Source organism: Myotis myotis, unplaced genomic scaffold, assembly GCF_014108235.1.
Source record: "Myotis myotis isolate mMyoMyo1 unplaced genomic scaffold, mMyoMyo1.p scaffold_m19_p_13, whole genome shotgun sequence".
NCBI classification, from domain to species: domain Eukaryota; kingdom Metazoa; phylum Chordata; class Mammalia; order Chiroptera; family Vespertilionidae; genus Myotis; species Myotis myotis.
In genome coordinates, this window is record NW_023416317.1 from 26035920 (window position 1) to 26061397 (window position 25478).

At 45.7% G+C, this 25478-nt stretch overlaps 1 protein-coding gene and 1 pseudogene across 3 annotated transcripts in view; both read right to left on the reverse strand.

The window, feature by feature from the left end:
- Positions 1–9769: 9769 nt before the first annotated feature.
- On the reverse strand, positions 9770–11266 carry LOC118668106 (annotated as a pseudogene).
- A 2927-nt stretch (positions 11267–14193) lies between these two features.
- Positions 14194–25478, reverse strand: part of ATP1B3 (ATPase Na+/K+ transporting subunit beta 3) — a 39013-nt gene continuing 27728 nt past the window's right edge. Inside the window, exons 4-7 of one of the 3 annotated variants that reach the window (XM_036332350.1) lie at positions 24524–24708; positions 22699–22755; positions 17590–17676; positions 14194–14862 (exon numbers count right to left, since the gene is read on the reverse strand). In XM_036332350.1, the coding sequence (XP_036188243.1) occupies positions 14692–14862; positions 17590–17676; positions 22699–22755; positions 24524–24708 (500 nt within the window). In that variant the 3' untranslated portion in view covers positions 14194–14691. The remainder of the gene's footprint in view (positions 14863–17589; positions 17677–22698; positions 22756–24523; positions 24709–25478) is intronic. The other 2 variants (XM_036332351.1, XM_036332352.1) reach the window with 2 other exon arrangements.

The following is a 25478-nucleotide window of genomic DNA, read 5'->3' on the forward strand; positions in this document are numbered from 1 at the left end:
ATACGTCAGACAGAAAAGGACAAGAACCATATGATTTCACTCATGTGGCTTATAAAACAGAAAACAAACACCAACCTCACTGAAGCAGACAACAGAAGGCTGGTTACCAGAGGGGAAGGAGAGTGGGAGGAGGACAAAGAGGGTCAAGTACAAGGTGATGGGAGGAGACTAGACCTCAGGTGGTGAGTACACAATAACAGTACACAGATGCATTGCAAAATTGTACAGCTGACATTTATATAATGGTATCAACCAATTTACCCCAATTAATTTTAAATTGGAGAAAGGTTTTCTGTGCTGGAGACCTATGACTATATCTCTTTAAGGTCAATTTAGAACAGGGGTCCTCAAACTACGGCCTGCGGGCCACATGCAGCCCCGCCGGGTGTTTTTGCCGCCGCTGTGTGCATAGGAATTAGTTCATTGTTTCTTTTTAAACTATAGTCCGGCCCTCCAACGTTCTGAGGGACAGTGAACTGGCCCCGTTTAAAAAGTTTGAGGACCCCTGGTTTAGAAGATGACATCATAAAGAATAATGCTTTTACAATCCCAGAAACAGTTGACCTGGATAGATATTTCTAGGGAAGTTGCTTATCTTCCCTTTACACCAAACCAGCATCCAAGAGAACAGCTGAGGTGGTGAGTACAGGCCCCAAGCGGAATTTCACCTGCCTCGGGATCCCAGTGCTCCCTCGGCCTCTGCCCACGCCTTTCTGCCTGCCTGGGGAGAGGCGCAAGCCCCTGAAAGCACCCCCATCTCCCGTGTTCCAACGAGCAGAGCAGGGTGCTTCGTGGGCTCATGGGCCGTAAGAAGGAAGGTACTGAAGGGTTCGGAGCAATTTGGGGATCAGAAGGAGGTCAGGTCTTGAAGATACACTATGAAATGATTAAGGAAGGCATTTTCACATAAAGACTCTGTTGAGTTCAATAGGTAGGCCAGTAGGTGACGGTGATGGGGGTGGCGGTGATGGGGGTGGCGGTGATGGGGGTGGCGGTGATGGGGGTGGCGGTGATGGGGGTGGCGGTGATGGGGGTGGCGGTGATGGGGGTGGCGGTGATGGGGGTGGCGGTGATGGGGGTATGGCATGTGCAGTGTGGAAGTGAGGAGCCCGTGCCCAGCCCCGGATCCCAGGGATTTCCTGGAGCGATGTGCCCGAGCTGGGGCCGCGTCCCCTCTGTTCCTTCTGTCCCACAGTGCCATTTCTTAGTGCCATTGGGCCAATGCGTCTCAGCACCCATGGGCAGAACACTGAGTCACTGGGTCCTAAGCGAGTGCCTTTGCTCTTGTGACCATGTGGGAGACGGGAGGGACAGGTGGGAGTGTCGTTGCTCCCACCAACACAGCCACTGGGCACTCTGCCGGCCAGGGAGGCTGTCTGCGGAGCCCAGGAGTTGCCCACTTCAATGCCCAGCTTCCTGAGCTGGGCTCGGCGGAGGTGACGAAGCATCAGAGAGAAAACAGCCTCAACTAAGAGAGCCTCCCAGGAGACAGTCCCACTGACAACCAACTTTCAGTTCCCACTTCCAGAAGCTACTTTCCCCCTCCTTCGGGCAGATGGACGGCTGCTGTGGGGCCACCCGCCTCCCATTTCTGTCTTCACCGGAGCCCTGGCTCCTCTTACTGCTCCTGGCACACAACTCTCCCCGCTCCCCGTCCCCTCCCAGTTCTTGCCTGTAAGGAGGGCTCCTCCATCTGCTCTCACTGTGGCCGCTGCCAAATGCCCGGGAGCTCCCCATCGCTGCCAGCTCGACCTCCTTCCTGGGAGGCCCTCCCAGCTTCTTGCTGAAACTTGCTTTTAGGTGCTTGTCTCGATATGAAAGGCACCTGTGGTGAGGGAAGGCCTGCGTCAGGGAGGGCGAAACCCATCCCATTTAATGCAAAGCAGGGCTTGTCATAACCACCTTCTCACTTTCATGCAAATCACTTTCTGGAATTTCTGGCTCTGGCACAGTGGCTCTTACCCAGCCACTTCCTTCTCGGTGCTTACCGCCTGCCTTGCTCGAGGGGCCTCAAGTGCTTCGGCACCTACTGTCCTAAGCCCAGGATTTTGTTTTCTTCCTTCATGTCCTAGCACTTGACTGTGGGCCCCAGGGCCGATTAGAGTTCATGAGAAGAACGTGTCCTGAAGCCCGAATTGCACCGTCTCCGCAGGTTCTGCTAATGAATAAATAGGTGTGTTTTCAGCCCCCAGGGTTTGTGTTGGATCTTTTTAAAATCTTTATTGTTGAAAGTATTATAAATACTCCCCTTTCCCGCCCACCCCACCCCTTCTAGCCGACCCCACCCCCACCCCAGGCCTTCACCACCCTGTTGTCTGTGTCCGTGTGTTATGCATATAATTGTGTGGGATCTCGACTGTGAATATGACAAAAAGTGCTCTTACAGGGCGTGTTTTGAAAGCACCTGAGTCTTGTCCGTGGAGCTGAGGCCTTTTCGCCAGGAGAGCGGTTGTTCTGCAGGCGGGGCCCCCGCCCATCTGACCGTCATCTCACAGTGAACAGTTTCCCTCAAGTTTTATCAAAATTCAGTTAACAGTTAAAGATGGAAACAAACACGACAGATTTCTATTGCAGTAAATGCTTTGGGGAAATTATGTTTAAGAACAAAAGCCAAGATGAGCACATTGGACCTCTTGGAAGTCGGATAGAGGCATGTAAGTGACGCAGACCCGCAGCAGGCGGTCGCGTCCCCCCATCCTCCTCCCCTCAGACAGGCCAGGGCGAGCTGAGGGGACCTGCTACCCCGCCGAGTGGTGTTGACTCAGCCCCTGGCATGTGGGCGGAGGAGGCAGGAGGTGCAGTTCCCACACTCCTGGGCTCTGGCTCCGTGCTCACCTGGATCCCTGGAGACCGCCGCCCAGGAGAGGGATCTGTCCTCAGACATTTCTAACGCCAGGAGGCTCAGGGCCGCTGTTACCTCCCTGCTGGGCCCACACCAGGAAGCTTGTCTATATAGATTATGCCTGATTATGGCGATGAGAGAGGCCGGGCCAAGGGAATCAGATTGCCCGGGAACAAGGGCTCCTCCATATCCCCACCTCCCTGCTGAGTCCCTTCCAAAGGTTTCTCAGCGCCTGGAGGGCTAAAGCATGAGCTCACTGCAGGGTTGGGGGTTGGCCCAGAGGCAGGTTCCTGCTGGGGCATCTGGGACACCCCCCCCTCCCCCCAGTCACCCTGACAAGGGGCAGACAGAGAAGCAGATGGAGACAAGCTGGGGAGAAACACCACGGGCAGAGGGAGCTCGCAACTGAAAGCTTCGGCTCCGGGTAGCATCAGCCAGGTGGCATGGGGGCGCTGCAGGGCCAAAGGGCCTCAGGGCAGCTGCTGCGTCTTCCTCCGGGTGCCGAGGAGGACGGACACCCCAGCATCTGCTGCAGCTGCTGGTAACCAGAAGCACAATCTCTTGTGCGTTGTTGTGTCTTGTTTAGGTTTTGTTTGCAAGACTCAACAAGTACCAACTGACCCACCAGGAGTCCCTGATTCAATTAAAGTTCTGCTGGCGATAAATGGATGACTTCTACTAATTTGATAAACATGGATGAGCTGCCGTTTGAGGAATTTTAATCATATATATTCATTCTACCCATAAAATAATTCCTACGCATAATCCTATACCAAAATCCCAATTTTTCTGTAGGATGTTGTCGTGCTCAATAAGCAGTTTTAGAACACACTCTACCGTTGATAACTTTTATGACCAATTTTTAAGTGAAGAGAGACATCACCCTCAGTAGGAAAAAGGAGGGAGTGGGTGTACCATGCACACCTTTGCCTGCCTGCCTCCCTCCCGTGAGACACTGTGTGTGTGTGTGTGTGTGTGTGTGCGCGCACCCGCACAGACTGTGGGTGGGTGAACGCTCCTAGGCTCAGGCACCGAGAGTCGGCACCCATGTCACTTACCTGTCAGGAATTCTCAAGGTTCCCTGTCAGCTGTGAGGAAAACCAGTGAGAACCTCCTTTCATGGACATTAGAAATCCTATGAAAATAACCGACAGTCCGGAAGTTGTGATACATGGACTTCCATCTTTATAAATCCAGGGTCTGGTACAGTAGCGGATGGATAATGCTAGGTTCGCAGTGTTTATTGAAAGAATGAATGAGTGTGAACTAACCGTTCTCACTGCCGCCGGCTTTTTCCACACTCAAGTGTGGGCGGCTGCTAACAAGAGAACACTTGCCGGGAAGCCAGGGAGCATGGGAGGGAGGGAAAGAGCTTTCTCAAGGACAGATGAGTGAGAACTACGGCCAGAAGCCCATGAGTGGCGCTGGGATCGCTCCTCCCAGGAGAGGCTGACTGTAGAGGACAGTGAAACACCTCCAAGGTCACGGAGCCACCAAATCACTAGCAGAGAGAGGCTCTCACTCAGTTCTGGGGTCCCCGCCAGAGCTCCCCCACCCGATCCCTGTATCCAGGGAGGGAAATGCCCTAAAGACCGTGGCAGCCAACACCAGGCATCAGCTTGTGACCTTCACCCCCACCCTCTTAAGTTCAGAGATAGTCGTGTTTGAGATCCCGGTTTAAAAGGCGAAGAGACCAGGGACATTCGCTCAGAGCCGGGCACAGGCTGCTTCCCTCATCTGTACCCACAGGGGTAGTCACAGGCCAGGGATGCACCTCTCTTGGGGGAAAACTCGTCCAGCCATTGGTTTGTGAGTCGAACTGGCCACTAGTCTTTGAGCGAGATGCTTCCCCACTGGCTCCGGGAACTGCCGCAAACCTGAGCGGGACCCCATGCTGAAGAGCTGGCGGGCAGTGTGAGAGCAGGAACGGTGCTGGGCAAGTGAGGGCGCCTGTGGCCAGGGCATGAGCGCAGCGGGGAAGAGAGAAATACATTGTTCCCAATAACTAGTAATAAGTTCAACAATAGTAATAAGTTGCTGAAACGATTAGCGCTAATTTCCAGGCACTACTCCAAGCACTTCGCCCTATTTAACAAACACACACCTGAAAACAGAGAGGTTACGTTATTGTCCAAGGTTGCAAAGCTTGAGCAAGGGCAGAGGGAAGGATTTAAAACCAAGCAGTGTAGCTCCAGATGGTGCTCTTAAATAGAGTAGAGTTGATCCAAGCCCCTGGAAGGCAGTCTTCAAATCTGGTACATGAACGGCTTAAGTTTTATACAGACAAATCCAGGTGAAACGGGGTGTCTGTCATTCGGCGCAGAGTCGGTGGGAGGGGTGGGAGGTGGTCAGTTCTTTGGGTTTAAAGGAGGATGAAGATGACGAGGACCATGAAGAGGACTCAGAGGATGCAGGGGAGGTGCAGGGCATGGATGAGATGAGTCACCTGATGATGAAGAGGTTAAGGAGGTGGGCGTGAAAAGCAATGCACAGAACCAGGACGAGGGGATGATCTCGCACAGCTTTCTTCACTAAAGAGGTGCCCTCCAACATCTTACACGTTTTACTTAGCTGGAAGAAAGGAGGGGCTGGGAAGGACCTTGTTAATGGTCAGGCCTGCACCGTACTATCCTCAGAAAGTTGGACTCATGGCTGCTGGCTCTTGTCCTCCTACAGGGCCACAAAGACCATGACTACGCCCCCGTCCAGACTGGCTTGCGCTGCAGGGCTGCCTCATCTAGCTGCAGGCCAGGGGCCCACCAACAGAGGGCGCCACTCCTTCTCAACCTTTGGATGGTATTTCACAGCTGAGTAGAACCTGTCCCAGGCCTTAGTTCCCTCCGATTCCCATTTCCTGCAGCCTTTGCCCTGGCTCTGAATTCCAGGCCTGCACAGACCATGATGACAACAAGGGCCTTATGCTGAAATGTGGTCCTCCAAGCAGCAGCGCCTGGGGACTTGTTAGGGATGCAGAATCCTAGGCCCGACCCAAGCATTGCTGAATCAGATATGCAGTTTAAATGGGATCCCTTGAAGAGTCATAGACCTGCTAGGTTTGAGAACTACTGGGCTGGAGGATATAATCTTCATTGGGAAAGTGGCCATATTAGCTTTCTATTTGCTGCCATAACAAATGACCACAAATTTAGTGGCTTCAGACGGTACACTATAGATCTCCCATTTCTGTCAGCAGCCTGGGCTCAGTGTGGCTCTGTTGGGCTCCTCTGGAGCCTCAGGGACAGATATGACTTCCAGGATTCATTTCCTCTGGTTTTCCACACGGTGCCCTCCACCTGCAAGAGAGCAGGCGTATCCAGTCCTCCCCAGCTTCACCGGACTTCTGCTTCAGGCTCCTGGGATTGCATCAGGCTCCTGGGATTGCATCAGGCCTCTGGCAATGATATTTTCACCAGCACAATCTATCCCAAGGCCAGCTGATCAGTAAGCAACCTTAGCTTTATCTTCAAAGTCCCTCTTGCACCTGATATAACATAACCACAGGCATGACACCACAGGCAATGGGTCCAAATCAAGACTCTTCATCTCAGGAGGGGACTCCCAAGCACTTTGATTTTTTTTACTGTGAATTTTATAGGTCGTTTGTCAAGCTTTAAACCTCTACATCCCGTTGGCTTCTTCCTCCCGGGTCCTGAGTTTCACTCATTAGCCACTGCCCACCACCCACCCTGCTAGGCAGTATCTCTCAACACATCTGGGTTCCCTCTCACCCCAGGAGAGCTCTCATCAGAGGGGCACAGAATTCTGCAGGAAGTCCACCCCTCTCACACCATCCCCAGCCATCCTGTTCCCTGGAAGGATCACAGGGAACATGGCTAATAACAAAAAATATGATGCTTGGCCAGTGTGGCTCGGTGGTTGAACTTTAACCTATGAACTAGGGAGGTCATGGTTCGATTCCCAGTGTCGGGGATGCTGGAGGCAGCCAATCGATGATTCACTTTTATCACTGACTAGAGGCCCGATGCACAAAATTCATGCAAGAGTAGGCCTTCCTTTCCCTGGCTGCTGGCACCGGCTTCTCTCTGGCACCTGGGACTCGGGCTTCCCTTGCAGCCCCGGCTTTGTCCGGAAGGATGTCCAGCCTAATTAGCAGATTATGCTTTTATTATAAATGTTTCTTTTTCTCCTTCTCTCTTCCTCTCTGAAATCAATAAAAATATGGCAACTCATGCCTACTATTTCTTGTCACCCTCCCTCTTCCTCAGCTCCTACTGTGGGGCTGTGGCCTGCAGGGCAGGAGCACTGGGCAAGTGTGGCATCCCCCAGGCTCACCGGAGCTGGCACCCAGCCTAGCCTCCTGGGGTCGTTTGTCCCCAGCAGGACTGCACACGGCTCCAATTCCAGAGACTCACATTTGAGTAGACAGAGTGGTCAGATCTTCAAACAAATCCAGAGCTAATGACAGCCTGTCTCTAGCTGGTCCGTCACGTGTCAAATCCAATGGGTTCTCATGAAGGCTCTTCAGAGCGATGCCAAGGCCACACACGACCTGAAGAGCCTGATGTGGGAGACATCCTCTTATCGTGCTGTCTGTTTTCCATGCTTAAATACCAGCCCTCACCAGTCTTGACTCCCAAGTGAATTTTGTTTGTAAAAAGTCATCCTTAACGGACAGGTCCTGCCACTTCTGACCAGAGTTAAAACTATACTCCTGGCTCCTGAAAGTCAACCCAAAAGTCATTCCTGAAAAGCTCTGAAGGTTGAAACATGGTAGCACAGTTGTCTAAAGGGGCTTATTTGAAGGACAACAGTCACTGGGGTGTGAGAAAATTTGGTTTGTTAAAAAAGCAGACACACTGCCTTCTAGTCATGCCCGACACCCCTCCTTGCCAGCAAGGGCATGAATGAAGCCTTGCTGCACAGTCTGCCCTCTGGAAGCCGCGCGGGAGGCCCGCGGGCAGAGCGCGTGAGGATGCACCGCCAGAACAACTCCCCGTGTGGGGCTAGGCCAGTGGTCGGCAAACTCATTAGTCAACAGAGCCAAATATCAACAGTACTTCTTCAAAATAGACTCGCCCAGGCCGAAAACCGACTTCTGCGCATGGGCCACGAAGTTTCAATCGCACTGTACGCGCGCCCGCACATGGTATTTTGTGGAAGAGCCACACTCAAGGGGCCAAAGAGCCGCATGTGGCTGGCGAGCCACAGTTTGCCGACCACGGGACTAGGGGATTTGGAAAACTCAAATGAAAAAATTCCACATGGCCGAAACCGGTTTGGCTCAGTGGATAGAGCGTCGGCCTGAGGACTGAAAGGTCCCAGGTTCGATTCCGGTCAGGGGCATGTACCTGGGTTGCGGGCACATCCCCAGTAGGAGATGTGCAGGAGGCAGCTGATCGATGTTTCTCTCTCATCGATGTTTCTAACTCTCTATCTCTCTCCCTTCCTCTCTGTAAAAAATCAATAAAATATATTTAAAAAAAAAAGGAAAGGAAAAGAAAAAATTCCACATGGACCGTTTCGAATTCACGTCTGTGACTCCCTCTCATCTGAACCTGCTGCACGGGCTGTGGGCAGACAGCAGACTGCCAGCTCCTTTCACCACTCCCCTCCACTGGGGAAACAAGGGCTCCCGCGCAGCAGCCAAACTGGAAACACAGGAAAGCCAGGCTCCGGGAGTCTACTGGACCCTCAAGAGGAGGGCGAGCCCTTGGGAAGGGACGTGTACATGGACTACATGCTGGCACTGTGCGCACCTTTTCTCCTTCAATCCTTGCAGCTCTCAATATTCAGTGACGAGAACTGCTTAAGATTTATAAGCACCAAATGTACATCAGGATTTAAAGCCGACTCCTCCTCCCTCTGGCCCCAAATGAACGCCCGTGGGCAGGTCCTGTGGAAATTTCCCTTCCAGGCTGCACCTTCAGTCCTCCCAGGCTGCACCTCCCGGGACAGGCAGACAGTGCTAGACTCACTCCCTGAGGAGGCAAAGCTGCCTACCTTCAGCCCCTGGTCCAAGCTGTGGTCTATGAGTAAGCAGTAGACACCGCACTTACAGGTTGTTGGATATGCAAAAGCTCTCATCCGAATCAGAAGCTGCATTTAAGACACCCAGTGAAGCTCCAAGGAACACCTGAAATGGAGCAGAAATGGACTGCGACTGTCCAGGGCTCCCTTCGTCCCAGCCCACGCATCTGACTCAGACCCGGCTCCTTAACCATAACTGCCGTCACCGTGGTAACCACCGCAGGTCTCAGAGCCTGTTCCCTCCTAATTCAACATCTTCGAGAGACCATGTTTTTTCATCTCTGCAGCATCAGAGTCCAGCAAATCATCACCTGGCCCACAGCAGGCCTGTGATAGAGTTGTCGAACTCCCCTAATTTTAATAGAAAACAAACAGGAAGAGTTGGGTTGGTCAACCACGGTCAGACAGCAGTCTGAGCCACGGCGGAACCACGCAGGCACTACTATGATTCAGTGATTAGGTGCATTCCCATTTTCCCCTCCAAAACCCAACATTCCCCCACTTTGGATACTCTTGTCTGTCTTCAGTTGCTCAGACGTCGAAAGTGACAATCTGCTGTCACTGAGGTCTGAGTGACAGAGCTCCGGATGGGGCCGAGGGCCACTGCCCAGCGCGGAGGCACCTCGCCTCGGGACCCAGGCCCACAGGCCAGGCGCGGCCCAGAGCACTCGCGTTTTTCCCAGACAGCCATCCCCGAGCCAGCCAGCGGGGCCCCCTTCTCCTGAGTCGCATCAACACAAAGAAAACCTCGAAAATATCCGTTTTGCTTTTTAAGCAGAAAATAAAAAATAGGCTTAAAGAAAAAGCACGCCTTTTTCAGTAAAGGAGAAAGTCCCTCATATTGTGACAAAGGCTTGAGGAGGAGGGAAAATTTCAATGACACCAATCAAAGAATGCTGAAATAGAACTCTACTGTGTTGTTGGAAGTGTTTCCCCTCACAATTATAAAGTCCTTTTTATTAGTCAAAATCACAGTCACCTTGATTAAAAGGATGGGACACGCCATCCTCAGCAGAAAATGATAGTTTATAGACCCCCCCCCCCCCCATACAGTCCCAATTAAAAACTAGAAAAAAAATCTTCCCTCCTTCCCTACGATGTCATGGTAGGCTGGCTCCTTCAGTGGCACTGTAGCTCCAGAGGGGCCAGCTCACCACAGCACCCTCCACTTCACCTTGGGGAGAGGAGGGATGCTGGTGGCCAAGGAGGTTAAAACATTAGTTCCAGTAAGACCAGTTCCCAAACATGCATGTCCTTCCTATCCCCCAAGGCCTGGGACCATGGAGAATAGGGGACAGATATGAGCCCAGCTAAAAGGAACAATTTGAGGAGGTTAGGAGAAGTCCAACATACCTTCTCCCTTTTCCTTCTCAAAAAAAAAAAAAAGGAAAGAAAAGGCAGTTTTGGGTCTTTATCACTCCAAAAATGGTTCCCCTCAGACATGAGAAAAAGACCAAGAAGTCCAGTCTGGGGCGGGGAAAACTCAGAGCTCATCTAACCTTGCACCACCATTAATGTCACCTTCATGGCAATGGCTAAGCTAGGCCCCTTTTCTTGGCCACCTGCACTGTCCAGAACAGCAGATGGAAAAATACAGAGTGAGATCAGGGGATCACCCCAGGCACAGGGGTTCCCCCCCAAGGTTCCCTCAATCATCGGGTGGGATGTGCAGGGCAGAATACACCGTCACCTGACTGTCCTTCTGCTGTCGGCACGAGAGGCTGCGCTGGATACTTTGGAGGGACGCTCCAGCTGTAATAAAGGCCCAGAGCCCCATGGAAACAGTGACTGCATAGATGGGCAGCAGGCTGGCCTCGTACCATGGGTTCAGGAATGTCAGTAGATGACTTCCAACCCCCAGGCCCAAAGTCCAGTACCGTCTCCTCTCACAGGCATCAAAGAACACAACTCTCCAGAAGGTATGAAGCAGGATGATGGCTGCTGTCAGGAGAGCGATGCCAAGAAGTAATAGGGTGAATCTCCATGGATCCCAACCACACCTGGCCGAAGTGCATCGGCCAAAATATTGATAACAGAGAAGACACCACTGATGATACTGAAAGAAAGACCAGACGCATAGGCCATCTGGTGGATGGAGAAGGGTGATCTTCCATCCTCACTCAGCAATGCTAACCCCTCATCTGCCTTCTTAAGCAGCTTGTAGTAGGCAAAGCAGAACATCTCCTGTAGAAGGACAGAGACCACAGCACCAAAAATCAGGAGGCCATACTGGAGCTGGGCATCTGACGGGTTGGTCACATGGACCAAGATGAACCAGACCACAGAGACCAGGAGCAGAGAGACCTGCCAGAAAAATGCCCCTGCGACCAGGATGATGACACGAAGTGGGTCCCCAGGCACAGTGATCAAGAGTGCAAAGTCCAGGCCGAAAGCGACAAAAGTGCACCCGAAAAACACTGCGGCCCCTATTGCTGGTCAGCTGGGGGCAGGGTGGAGGCCTGGCCAAGAGAGGCAAATGGGAGGAGCACGCCCGCCAGAGTCCACGTGGGGTGGCGACCTGACCCGTAAGGGGCGAGGTGCAATGTCACCCTGGGGCCCCGGGGAAGGGGTGGTTGGAAGTTTTGAGTAAGTTTCATGTTTTATATTTCACCATTTATGTGGGGTTTTCTTGAATAAATCTTTATTGTTCAGATTATTACAGTGTTCCTCTCCCCCCTCCCCCCATAGCTTCCCTCCACCAGGTTTCCACCTACCCCATGCCCTTATCCCACCCCCATTGTCCTCGTCCATAGGTTTAAGATTTTTGTCCAATCTCTTCCCCCACCCCCGAGAATTGTCAGTCCACTCCCTTTCTATGCCCGATTCTATTATTTCACCAGTTTATTCCATTCTTCAGATTTTTTATTCACTTGATTTTTAGACTCACTTGTTGATAGATGTGTATTTGTTGTCACTTTGTTGTTCATAATTTTTATCTTTACCTTTTTCTTCCTCTTCTTAAAGAATACCTTTCAGCATTTCATATAATACTGGTTTGGTGGTGGTGAACTTTTTTAGTTTTTCTTGTCTGTGAAGCTCTTTATCTGACCTTCAATTCTGAATGATAGCTTTGCTGGGTAAAGTAATCTTGGTTGTAGGTTCTTGCTATTCATCATTTTGTATATTTCTTGCCACTCCCTTCTGGCCTGCATTTCTGTTGAGAAATCAGCTGACAGTTGTATGGGTACTCCCTTGTAGGTAACTGACTTTTTTTTTCTCTTGGCATTTTAATTATGATGTGGCTTGGTGTGGTCCTCTTTAGATTCCTCTTGTTTGGGGTTCTCTGTGCTTCCTGGACTTGTAAGTCTATTTCTTTCACCAGGTAGGGGAAGTTTTCTGTCATTATTTCTTCAAATGTTTTCAATATCTTGCTCTCTCTCTTCTTCTGGCACACCATAATTGGGATGTTGGTATGTTTTGAAGTTGTCCCAGAGGCTCCTTACACTATCTTCATATTTTTGAATTCTTTTTGCTTTTCTGGTTGTATGTTTTGCTTCTTCATATTTCAAATCTTTGACTTGATTCTTGGGATCCTTTTGTCTGCTGTTGGATCTCTGCATAATATCCTTTATTTCAGTCAGTGTATGCTTAATTTCTGATTGGTTCTTTTTCATATCCTTGAGGGTCTCACTAAATTTCTCTGAGGTTTCTAGAAGATTCTTGAGTAACCTTATAACCATTGTTTTGAACTCTATTTTCAGTATTTTGCTTTCATCCATTTCTTTCATTTGTGACTTCTTTGTGCATTTTTGCTGCTTCCCTGTGTTTGTTTTTATGTACTGGGTAGCTGTTCAGTCTCCTTGAGTTGATAGAGTGGCCTTATGTGGTTGGTGTCCTATTGGGCCCAGTGGCTCAGCCTCCCAGTCACCTGAGATGGACGCTCTTGGTGCACCCCTTTGTGGGCTGTGTGCACAGTTTTGTAATTAACCCTTGATTGCTGTTGGTATCACTAGGATTTGACCTCCAGGTCTATTGGCTGTGATGACCAGCTGTGTCTACACTGGAAGATCTGTTGCGCAGGAGACACCCTATGGGGCAGGACTTGCTTTCGTGGGGCTTTGGTGCTCACTGAGTCTGCCCCTTGAGTGTGTCTCTTATGGATGTGAGGAGTTGTAATCCAGTATAGTCTCACTCTGAACACTGGGTACACTGGCTCTTGGATCTCTGAAGAGGTGCAAGGTCAGCCACTGTCTGAGGCCACCCAGCAGGAGCTACAGAGGCATCTGCAGATTCTTTCTCTTTGTATGGGGTTTGGAAGTGCCCAGACAAGGCCCAGCTGTGAAGCAAGGCCGCTGTTGCTGCCAGGCCTTGGGCCTTCTTTTGGAATCTCTGGGGCTCTCTGACCCAGCTGCTGTTTGTTTTAGGCGAAAGGACAGGCCATTCATATGCAAAAGCCGATGCACACAGCTTGTGTGGCGCGGGGTCTCTGGGAATCACCAGCGTGGAGCAAACAGCAATGGCTGCCCTGAATCAAAGTCCCTGGTTCTCTGTGTCCCACACACCCATGCAGGAACAATGATCGCTGTGAGCACCTCTGTAAGCCGCTCTTGTGTTCCTGTCCCGATGCCAGACAGTCCGGTTTCTCCCCGTGTGTGTCTGGGTCCCCCAGAGTCTCGCTAGGAACTGGAGTTCAGAGCAAGCAGAAGCTTGTATGGACCTCCCGGTTTAAAGAACAGCACTTCCAGTGCCTCTGCACCTCTGACCGGTCTCAGTGAGCTTTCTTCACCTCTCCAGTTGTGGAACTTCCACTCAGCCAGCTTTCCCACGGTTCTGGGTGGTAGTTGTTCTGCCGTTTAGTTGTAATTTTGATATGGTTGTGAGAGGCAGCGAGTATAGGTGATTACCTATGTCGCCATCTTGGTGTTTTTTTTTTCCCTTCACAATTTATGTTTTTTATTAGAGACAACAGTCTACTAAATAAAAGTATTAACAAGATATTTCACAATTTAAATCTTAGGAATTTAATTCCATTAATAAAAGTGGGTGCATATTCGTACTGGGTAACCTAAAAATGCTGTTTCATCTATGGTCTAAAATACTTTTCATAAGAAATTTAGTCCCAGCACTAATAATTCCATCACTACTTTTTTTTTTTTTTTTACATGTTTTATAATGAACAGTTTGTGTTATTTTTTTAATAAAAGAGAGAAATACTGATTTGAGAGAACAAATCAATTGGTTCCCTCCTACACACACCCCGACAAAGGCCTGGGCCAGGGAGGAGCCTGCAACCAGAATTGTGCCCTTGACCAGGATCGAACCTGGGATCTTTAGGTCCACAGGCAGACACTCTATTCACTGAACCAAACCGGCTAGGGCAACAGTTGTTGTTCTTAATAGTAACTTTACAATAAACTCAAGACAACCTTTCAAATCTGCTTTTATTTTCTTTTTTCCTCCGCACACACAGAACTTCTCCCCACACATTTCTTGCAGCTGTAAAGTCACTTCATGCTGGTCAGGTACCATTTTACCTCTAAAACTTGGTTGGCATCAATATATGACAGTTAACCAGTGTTAAATCTATAAAATATTTACATGGCACAGCACATTAAGCTTTAGACACTTGGCAATTAAACCACATAAAAAAATAGGACAAGACCCACATGTTCAGAATCAGGTGTTCACAGTCCCCATCTGACGACTGTACAATGGTTCCAAAGGCAGCAGAGGCAACAGGCAGTTACTTCAGAGGACACCGAACACTACGATTGGGAAGCACATTACAATGTTACCGCAGTGTCATGTACCACCCCACCTCTTTCTCAGGTGGTCTCATAATTCTAGAATGTCAGGTCCGGCTGATACAAAATAAAGACAAACAACACAACATTTACTCTGTGGACATATTCTAACTCCTACTATGCACGCATTGTGATTTTGAAAGCAACTCGTCCTAAAAACTTGTCACGATCATCATAGTTTTTCAGGTTTTTTGATCCAACAATCTTGCACTCGACTGTTACTTCTTTTGGGGTACTGCTAGCAGTATAGTTGAGCTGGACAGCAACTAATGGCTGTAGATAACTCGCCTGGTAAATAAAGGAAAACATATCAATTCAAATTCAAAATAACTTCATCAAGAGTTAAGTTTATTCTGTAAAATTTTAAAACCAAAGTTTTAATCTATTAATTAGATCTATTATTTTCCATTCTCTACTTTTCCCCCTTAAAACTGGATGTTCATTTATTTTCACTTAATTTTTATTGATAAGAGTATTTATGACTATGAATTTCCCTGAGTACTGTTTTAAAAGCATCCCATGGGCTGTGATTATATTGCTTCATTGCCAGTATTTTTTAGATATCCTACAATTTTGGTTTGAATTTTCCCTTTCACTCAAGTTGTTTAATAAAAATGTTGACTCCCTCCCTCTTTTGAGAGGGGCCCTTTTATTAATTTCTTTGGCTAATCCTCACCTGAGGATATTTTTTCCACTGGTTTTTAGAGAGTGGAAAGTGGTGGGGGCACTGATGTGAGACACCAATGCCCTTGACGGGGAACTGAACCCATGACCCTCCAGTGCGTAGGGTGATGCTCTAATCACTGCGCCACTGGCCAGGGCTAGGATCTATTTTTTAACAATAAATTTTGCGACTGTTCTAGGTGTGCTTGAGGATTTGTATTGTATTACCTCCGTATTATTCTGTTTGATAAATGTGCATAAGATCCACCTTACTTGCCCTAGCTGGTTTGGCTCAGTGGATAGAGCGTCGGCCTGTGGACTCAAGGGTCCCAGGTTCGATTCCGGTCAAGGGCATGTACCTTGGTTGCGGGCACATCCCCAGTGGGGGATGTGCAGGAGGCAGCTGATCGATGTTTCTCTCTCATCGATGTTTCTAGCTCTCTATCCCTCTCCCTTCCTCTCTGTAGAAAATGAATAAAATATATTAAAAAAAAAAAAAAAAAGAGATCCACCTTACTCATTACGTTAGTTAGGTCTCCTGTATCCCTACTTACGATTCCTGTGTAATGTGGCACAAATATACTCAGTTGCTGTACTGTCATTATGATTTCTAAATACAATTCTTCACTGAAAGGCACTAGGGCCTGATTCCAGGGTTAGGAAAGGAAAGTAAGAAGTGCTCAAAGAATCCTGGGGGCATGTCAAAAGGACATAGAAGCCAGCCTGAATGTTTCCCACCAGCCAAATCTGGGTCTAGCACCCAAGTAAGTGATTATAACAGATTATATATAACCCCTGAATAAGAATCCATGAAAACATAATGATACACATAATAAAAGAGAAGAAAAAGTTCTTTCTTAGAGTAGAATGCCAACTAGTAAATGGAAAAAGGAGAGATAGAATTAGAAAAACATTTGGGCCCTAGCTGGTTTGGCTCAGTGACTAGAGTGTCAGCACGTGGATCAAAAGGTCCCAGGTTTGATTCCGGTAAAGGGCATATACCTCGGCTGCAGGCTCCTCCCTGGCCTGGGCCCTGGTCAGGGCATGAGCAGGAGGCAACCAATCAGTATGCCTCTCTCACATCGATGTTTCTCTCTGTCTTTCCCTCTCTCTAAAAATCAATGGAAAATTATCCTCAAGTGAGGATTTTAATAACTAAAAAGCAAATAAAACTTTGTTAAAAAAAAAAAAAAGAAAAACATTGGGAACAGCTCTATTAACTGATTTATGCAAGAATCAACAAATGCTAAGGCTATGAGAGAAACAATTTTACAGACTCCAAGTATTCTCCCCAGATAATATTTATTGATTACAGTGGAGAAACCTGGCCGACACCAGTTGGTAACCAGGAGTTCAAGGTTACTATCACCATTAATGGGACTAATCAATACCAAGTCTCTCCTGAGGAACATTTTTAAAAGGAAGTAACATTTCTTCTGAGGCATACCTGCCAAAAATGTACAACCTACATTTAATCATGAAGAACACCAGACAAGCTCAAACTGAGCAACACAAACAAAACAAGCCAAGAGAGGCCTGTACCGGTTTTTGAAGCGTACAAGGTTTGAGGAGTGCTCCAGGTCACAGGTGACTGAAGATGTTAACAGTGTGATATCCCGGGGCTGGAAAACACTTTTCTTTTCCAATGAAGGACATCACTGGAACAACCGCTGAAATCTCAACAAGGCCCAGCAACTGGACAATAGCCTCTAATAATGGTAACTTCCTTTGATGACTAGATTATGATTAGTAAGATGATGCCATTATTTTTAGGAAATAGCACTCAAGCATTTAGTGTAAAGTGGCATCATGTTTATAACTTTGTCCCAAATGGTTCAGGAAAAAAAAATTATATATAAATGGAGACTGATAAGACAACTGAGGTAAAATAGTAACATTTGGGAAATCTGGGCAAAAGGTCTATGGGAATTCTTTTTACTATTTTAACCACTTTATGTTTGAAATCATTTTAAAATAAAAGTTTTCTAAGTATATATACAGTATGATCCCAATTTTATAAAATGATTTATAAACATATACTTAAAAAATATGAAATAAATTAGGCCACAACATAGTTATCTCTGGGTAATAAGCTTTATTTATTTCTTGACTAATTCTTCTCTACATTCTCTAAATAAACACATCCTAAATAATTAAAGTGATAATGGTATTTTCTACTTGAATTTTTTGTTTTGAATTGTAGACAAGGAATCTTCATTTGCCATCACCACTTGTATTTAAAAACAAGAACAAATGATGCACAAGTTACACAAGACAGGTCTACCTGTCCCAGACAAGTGTCATTTTAATGCAGATGTGCCTGTTCCCACTTAAGAACTTCTAAATACTTACATGCAGTTTTTTCCCATAATATGGAAAATATTTTAAGTCTATGTTTCCCTCAGGAGGATAAGCTAGTAGAGTTGTTGTGTTTTCACCCTATAGTTGAAAACAAAAGAAACCCTCTTTAAGGTCACAAAAAAAGTGAATTTTGAAATGTATTTATTACACAGCAGTATCAGTTATGAACAGTATAGGGAAACTACAATGCTATTCCAAGGACATTAATCACAAGTGCAGTTTTGAGGAGACTTACTCATCTTGATTTAAACCCCCTGAAATAAACTGTCTTTACTTTTCTTACATTTCCGGTTGCGCTGTATGCTTTCCCATGAGTACCTCCTAACGTACAGCCAGATCTATCCACACACTGTCTGTGAAAGCTTACTTTTCCTCCGACCCCTAACTGCTCGTGCCTCGGCCACTTGGCAGCAGGAACACACCATAGATCTAGGACCAGTGCATTCCTGAAACGATAAAATGCTGTGCTTCCAGCTGGAAGGCAACAGCTGCCACAACCCAGAGTGTAGTGCTCAGGCCTGGGAAGCAGCAGGTCCCAAAGTTTCAGGTGATTAATAACCATGGTAACTGTAACCAGAGGGGGGAACTATGGTGACATGACAAAAACTATTAGGAAAAACATTAAGTAATCCAAGCAAAAAACCACACTTAACCAATTTAAATACCACATTTCCCTTAAATAAATTTATGAGCACATGTATATCAATTAAAAGTATTGAGTCGACTGGAATTATATTCCATGTATTTAAAAAACAGACGAACATACAAATCTAATCACCATCTATATATAAGCCAACTCATTCATGCTATTTATTAGCTAACTCTGGTATTCTTATTTTTAAAATATATTTTTATTCATTTCAGAGAGAAAGGGAGAGGGAGAGATAGAAACATCAATGATGAGGGAGAATCATTGATCGGCTGCCTCCTGCATGCCCTCTACTGGGGATCGAGCCCAAAACCTGGGCATGTGCCCCAACCGAGAATCAAACCATGACTTCCTGGTTCATAGGTCAACCGTCAACCACTGAGCCACACTGGCCAGACCAGTACCCTATCTAATAAAAGACAAATATGCAAATTGACCATACCTTTGCTATGCCCCAAGCCATGTCCACCAGCCAATCAGAGCGACTATATGCAAATTGACACAACCAAGATGGTGGCCAGCAGTCATGGAGCTGGAGCAAGCAGGAGGCTTGGTTGCCCCCGCGATGGAGGAAGCCAAGCTTCCTGCCTGCTCTGGCCTCTCCTAAAGGAGTGGCTGGGGGCCTGGGCCGCTGGGAGTGGGGTGGGAACTAAGCAGCCAGGAGAGGGGTCTGGGCCACCGGGAGCAGGGTGGGAACTTCCCGGGGTGGGCGTCAGGCTGCTGGGAGCGGGGCAGGAACTTCTGCCATGTCGCCATGGCAACGTGGCATAAGTTTCTGCCCCGTAGCTGCTTGCTCATTCACTTACTTGCTCATTCATTCACTCACTCACTCAGTAAACCCTCTCAGGTCCCTGGCACTAGGCCAGGCACTGAAGGTGAAGCAGGATAAGACAGAGCCATGTCCTCAAGATGTTAGTAATTCAGTAGGGCGAAGCATGCACATGAACGAGGCAGTTGTACGCACAGATGCACTGTACTGGGTTCGGGGAGGGCTGTAACTAATGCCAACTTTGTTCTCTTGATAAAATGGGGCCTCGGGAGCCAGGCTGCCCCAAGCCTGTAGGCCTGTGCCTAGGCCTGGAGCAGCCGGGGTCCCGGAACATGACAGAGGGTGCAGGTCGGGCTGAGGGGTCTGACCCCACCCCTCACTCCTCCACCCCTGTGCACAAATTTTGTGCATCGGGCTACTAGTTCTTAATAAATGACTTATAAATACCTCGTGTAACACATCCAAAATAGGTCTAATTTTAATGACTGTAATTTTAACACACTAGATAACAAATAGACAATTATTAAAATCAGTGGTAAGTTTACTTAATACAAATTAAAATAAAACCTTACTAAATGCTTCAATTCTAGATTTGAGTAGTAATTTCTATTTTTGAAAGCACATGAAACAATGAAGTGTAATTATTAACTGTCATGCAACACATGTGCATGGGGTGATCCAGGGAAGATGACACAAAGCAGTGACGATGCTCCACCGGAAGGGCAAGTTCTATGAGCCAGAGCGCAGGTGTGCGGGGAGAGCAGCGAGAACAAGGCTAAGAGAAGCAATTCCAACACCACCCTAGCATCTGTACTCCCTTAACATTAAAAAAAAAGAGTCTAAAATAGCATTTTATCTCAGAGAAAAAAATTATTGTTTGGTTATGAGTGCTTTTCTGCACTGCTTTGTATAACCTAATTCACAGAAACACATAGGTGGTCCCTAAAATATAAAAAGTTTCCTTTGGGTTACAGTTTATTGTGCACTTCAGTACGTATTTCCAGCCACATTTAGCTGATATTTACCTCATTTATTGATGCTAACAACCCTTAAGAGGGCAGGAGCCCCAGCTGGTTTAGCTCAGTGGATAGAGTGTTGGCCTGCGACTAAAGGGTCCTGGGTTTGATTCTGGTCAAGGGCATATGCCAGGGTTGTGGGCTTGATCCCCAGTGTGGAGCATGCAGGAGGCAGCTATTCAATGATTCTCTCTCATCACTGATGTTTCTATCTCTCTCTCGCTCTCCCAATTCAATAAAAAAAAAAAAGAAAGGAAGAAAAAAGAAAGAGGCAGGATCAATTACGGAGAGGGGAGCTAATGTCAGAGTTAAGGTCACAGGCTCAAGATTGCCCACCTGTGACAGACTCTTAATTGTTCTCTTGGTCTGTACCTAAATCATACTGTTGGCAGGCTTTTACTTAAACTTGATTTTATACCTTCTGTAAAAATAAACATTTAGAGATGATGAAATATTGAAATGCATATCTGAATGATGATGAGCTATTTTAGGGTAAAGCATCCATGTCATATTTTCTAAGCATATAAAATGGTACCATATTGGAAACTGTAAGTAACTAAGTACAAGAGTTTATTAATAGCCAATAAGTTCTACTGAAAACAAAATAAAGTTTTAAAATTAAAATTAATGTATTTTCTTTTATACAATCCTAACTCATAAGCTACTTAAAGAATACACATCAAATGTTCTAAGTAGCGATTATTTCTGGTTAGCAGTTACCAATTTTTTTCTTCTGCATTAAAAAAATTTCCTCAAATGAACATGATTCATTTTTGTAAGGAAATAAAATACCAAAAGAATGAGTGACACAAACATGTTAAAGACTACCTGTAAGAGCATGTTCTGTCACCAGTGTTTGTGCAGCAAATGTTTCCATCTGCCCCACAGAGACACTAAAATGTATGGACTCCTGATTGCGCTTCTCTGACTAGCCTAGGAGTAAAACGCAATTTTACCAGCATTTCTTCCAATTCCATGTGCTTTTACTCAAAACAAAAATATTTCACAACTACAAAAAGCAGTGCAAAAAATCCCATCTGTTTTGATTACTTTATGTACTTTACACATAACAAAAACCATCTGAAATCTGAGTCACTGGACCAGGATTTTTCATTGACATTTCCCCAAACTCTTCTAGAAGCAAAGGACACAGAATAGATAAACAAGGAGAAAAATCCATTTAAAACCCTAAGGGATGAGGTACATGGAGGTTTTTTATATTGGCCAAAGGTTCATAAAACTGAAACCTTAGGAATGGGTTCTATAAAGTTTGTTCTTCTGGACTAAATGTGTGTGTGTTTTCCCTTCTTGGTGGTGCTGGCTCTATAGACCACCATCCCAAGCTTATCTATGTTGTCTGCTCACATACAAAAGCAACAGGTCCTGCAGACACAGGTACACGGTCAGGAAATGAGCACTTCTACCTGGCTGAAGCCTAGCAACCCAGCCTCAAGAATTTCTACTAGAAAGATTTGCAAGAGTCACAAAGTACAGCTTTTCTTTTGTCTCGAGAGATGATGGTAAATTTTTAGAAGGACTTGTTTATCAGAAAAGCGTGGCTTCAATGTAGCATCTGGTTAAGTGAGATTCTGGCTTTTTATCCAGTTTCCTGCTGAGCTGAATATGGCATAAAGAGATAAAGTGAATTGCCTATGGTGATGTGTATACCTCCAACCTAGACGAGAAACCATGCGCTTCCCGATTTTTTATTGTACTCAAAAGGAGATAGTAAGGGTCCTCTAGTGCAGAGGTTCTCGAGTGTGGGCCCCAGACTGGCAGCATCACCTGGAAGCTTTAGGTAAAATGTCAATTTTGGGCCTAACTCCAGACCAATGGAGTCAAAAACTTCAAGAATGGAAATCAGCAAGCTCTCCAAGTAGTTCTGCTGGATGATTGAATTTGAGAACCACCGAGCAAGAAGTTTCTGCCCAAATACAATTCCATTCATGGTTAACAGGAATTACTATTTTTTCCATAAGCAACTTTAGAAATGATTTCAATGTAATGTTTCAAGTAAAATATTTCTGACACAACTGGAGTTAGAATGTCAATATTTTGCACAATGATATAATTAAATTTAGAACTTAAAAAGTTTCCCCTCAGAACTGTTACCCATTATTTACATATTTGTCTTCATTGCACTTGCAGCATAGAGAGAAAACAAAACAAAAAACTATGAGATGAAAACTGCACAGAACTCTTAAACAAACAAACCAACCCAAAACAATCACACACAAAGTCAGGACAGGAGAGAAAAGCAATGCCTCTACCATGTTGCATTAAATCTCAGGTGTCACTGATATACACCAATTGATGTACTATTAAGAAAAAAAAATACATGGTAAGACACCATTGATTGTAAAGCCAACCCCAATTTCAGTGTTATTAAACTGGAAAAAAGGTGAGTCTTAGTTAGCATCAATGAACTGTGGAATATGGTGCTGTAAAGCAATGCACGTGAAATCAAATTCACACGAAAAACAAGTCTTTCATCACAGAGAAGGGCTACCCACCAAGCTTGGTGAAATTCTATTCTTCTAAGAATGGCACTACAAGGACTTTTAAAATGTGACAGGGAGGGGGGATGACTAAAATTTATTCGACTTTTAAAGTGTTCAGACACACTAGAACTTTAACGAAAGTTGGGTTATTTCTTGAATACTAACCTTAGAATTACCAGTGCATTCTATCCTTGGTTGTCCTTGAGGCTTTAATCCAATTATCTAAGGTAAAAAAAATTTGTGATTAATTGAAACATCACAAATGTTTACCACAGGAACCAGGAGTGCAAGAGTTGAGATTAATAGTAATTCTGTGTATTGAAAACCCATTACCTGTGCCTTTTATGCTAATTTCATTTTAGAGGGCTAGAATGGACTTTTCAATATAATAATCTTACCAACTGGCTATCTTATTACTGTACTAGGGCAAGTCAGGAAATACATCAGTTACCAAAGAATTGACCAAAGCACAGTATTGCACTTGCTACCCTTAAATTAAGAAACAACCAAACAGACACCTTTAAATTTCATTATTTATATGAGCAAATAATGCAAATGATAAGAATTGTAGAGGCACAATATAATTACCTTTTTTCATGAAAATATGTTAGGTCACAATCCTCCCATTTAGATCATGCTTCCAGGGAGCCTGACCAGAGTCCACATCCATCTGTCCCACACAATGCACACACAGGGGATAATCCCATTTTAAGACTCTCAGCACCATTCAGTTCTATGGAATAAGGCTACCTGCATGTTTGTAGTTGACATAACTAGCTCTTGTATGAATGATAACAGATATTTATTCATCTATTTTGTGAGGATTTTGGCATTCTGAATTTATATGCATTTTATATGTGCCTATAAAATGTAAATATTTCTCACAGAAGACACTGCATTATGCTTACTTTGTTAACCTTAATTCTTAACACAGTTTTCCTGGAACACCCTCAATCATTTACTGGTGCCTACTATGTGTCAGGCAGTGTTTCAGAATGACCTCTGGAGTGCTGTGGGATGAACAGACGCTGTCACCACTGTCCTTTGGGGGAGGGGAAGGATGGAGCTGGAGGGTGTCAGCATGGGTGTGTTAGGATCTAGCTGGCTCTCCCTCCAGGGAAACTCCTTACTTAGTGCCAACTCTGGAAGACCTAAGCTGTACCTTTATTAGGGATGGTAGCAATTTGCTTATTGGGTGTGATATGTGAACTCAGGATCTTGAAGGGTCTACACCTATTTATGAATCTACCCTTTCTCTGAGTAAATGTCCAGGAATTACCTCACTTTTCAAGGGGAGACCTTGTGGGCCTCAACAGGGTAACTGAATCAGAACACAACTCTGCAGCACAACGTTCAGAGAGCAGCAGTGCACGGGGGTTAGGGATCACTTCATGGCAGAAGGGACGCAGCTTCCTTTGCACCATGACAGAGAGTGTGATCACTTACATGGGAGAGAACGTTAGCCTTTTAATTTGCTGATGGCTATACAATTCAGGCACCTCTTCTGCACAACATAGCAAAATGCTACAACTGAGCTCATTATAATGCAGCTTTATTTGTATTTCTATTATTTAATTGTACAGTATATTACAAAAATATGCTTTCCTACTAAATCTAAGTCAAAACTTCATATATTCCCCATGGGATTTTAAATTGCTTTACAACACAGTATTCAAAGATGATACTGAACATTAACAAAACCATGGTTGGGCATGACACCCAGAACACCTGCCCCTAGAAGCATTCATCTATGTCTGCGTGCATGCAACTCTCTCCAAAGGGGAAAAGCAGAAGTTGTTTTACTCCCTATACTATGATTAACTTGTGAACCAATCTTGTTTGCCTTTTGTATTAATTTTTCCAAAGGTCAATCAATATCACTGTTAGCCCTTTACACAAGCTATCCCAAATGAGACATTTAAAAAATACTTGCCAGTTTCTTAATAAGGGTATTAGAAAAAGCAGCAACAGCAGCAAAATATGTACATACTCTGTTCATTTTCACAAGAATACAAGGGTGTCCTTGGGAGTAGCCGAACTCAGGATCATTCTCCCCACTGCATGCTTCAAGTAAGTTAAGAGGAAACTGACATGCTTCATAAACTGGACCCTTCTGTTCAGAGAGGGCTCCATCGGTGCAGACTTTAAGATTCTTCTGTGCTTCCGAAGCATATGCTACAAAGGAAACATATGTGTGCACAGAACAGCCAAAAAAAAGATCTTCAACACATCTAGGAATATATGTCCTCCTTTGGACAACATTCTTGGAACACAAAAACAGCGAGGCTAATTACTAGATAATTTTAGGGGAAGAATATTAAGTTTGTTCCTTTAACTGTTAAGAGCTATCTAGTGCTCTGAAGTTTACTGCATTTCAACACTGATACACGCTGGATTATAGATCAATATCTTTTGTCATCATGAGGTGGTTCCAGCCATGGCTACAGCATTATCTGAATGACGCCTCTGTTCCTAGCCCAAGATATAACAGTGAGGACCTAAAAAGGTACTGTTGCTGCCCTTAAGGAGCTTACAGTGCAGTGGGGAAGATAGGTGTTAAGTATAAAATCATAATCGAAGGGTCTCAAGATAGACAGTGCTATGCAGTCTATACTAACAGGACCTGCAACAGAGCCGAGAGCTAATGTTAACTTAGAGAAAGGCACTGTAGCAGAGATGGAGGTAACTATTGACTCCACTGCTCTACTTTCCTCCACTACACTTACTACCTCCTAACCCACCCAGGGCAAGAGCGCCACAAAGACATTTTTCTTTTGTTTATTGATGGAACCTAGAAGCGTGCTTGACACAGAAAAGGCATTCATAAAAAGTATATGTTGAATGAACAGAACTGCAGCTAGAAAGGTGTAGCAGGAAACTACTGTTTTTATTACAGACCTTTCTTTATTATTGGGTTTTTAAACCATGGTCATATCTCACAAAAA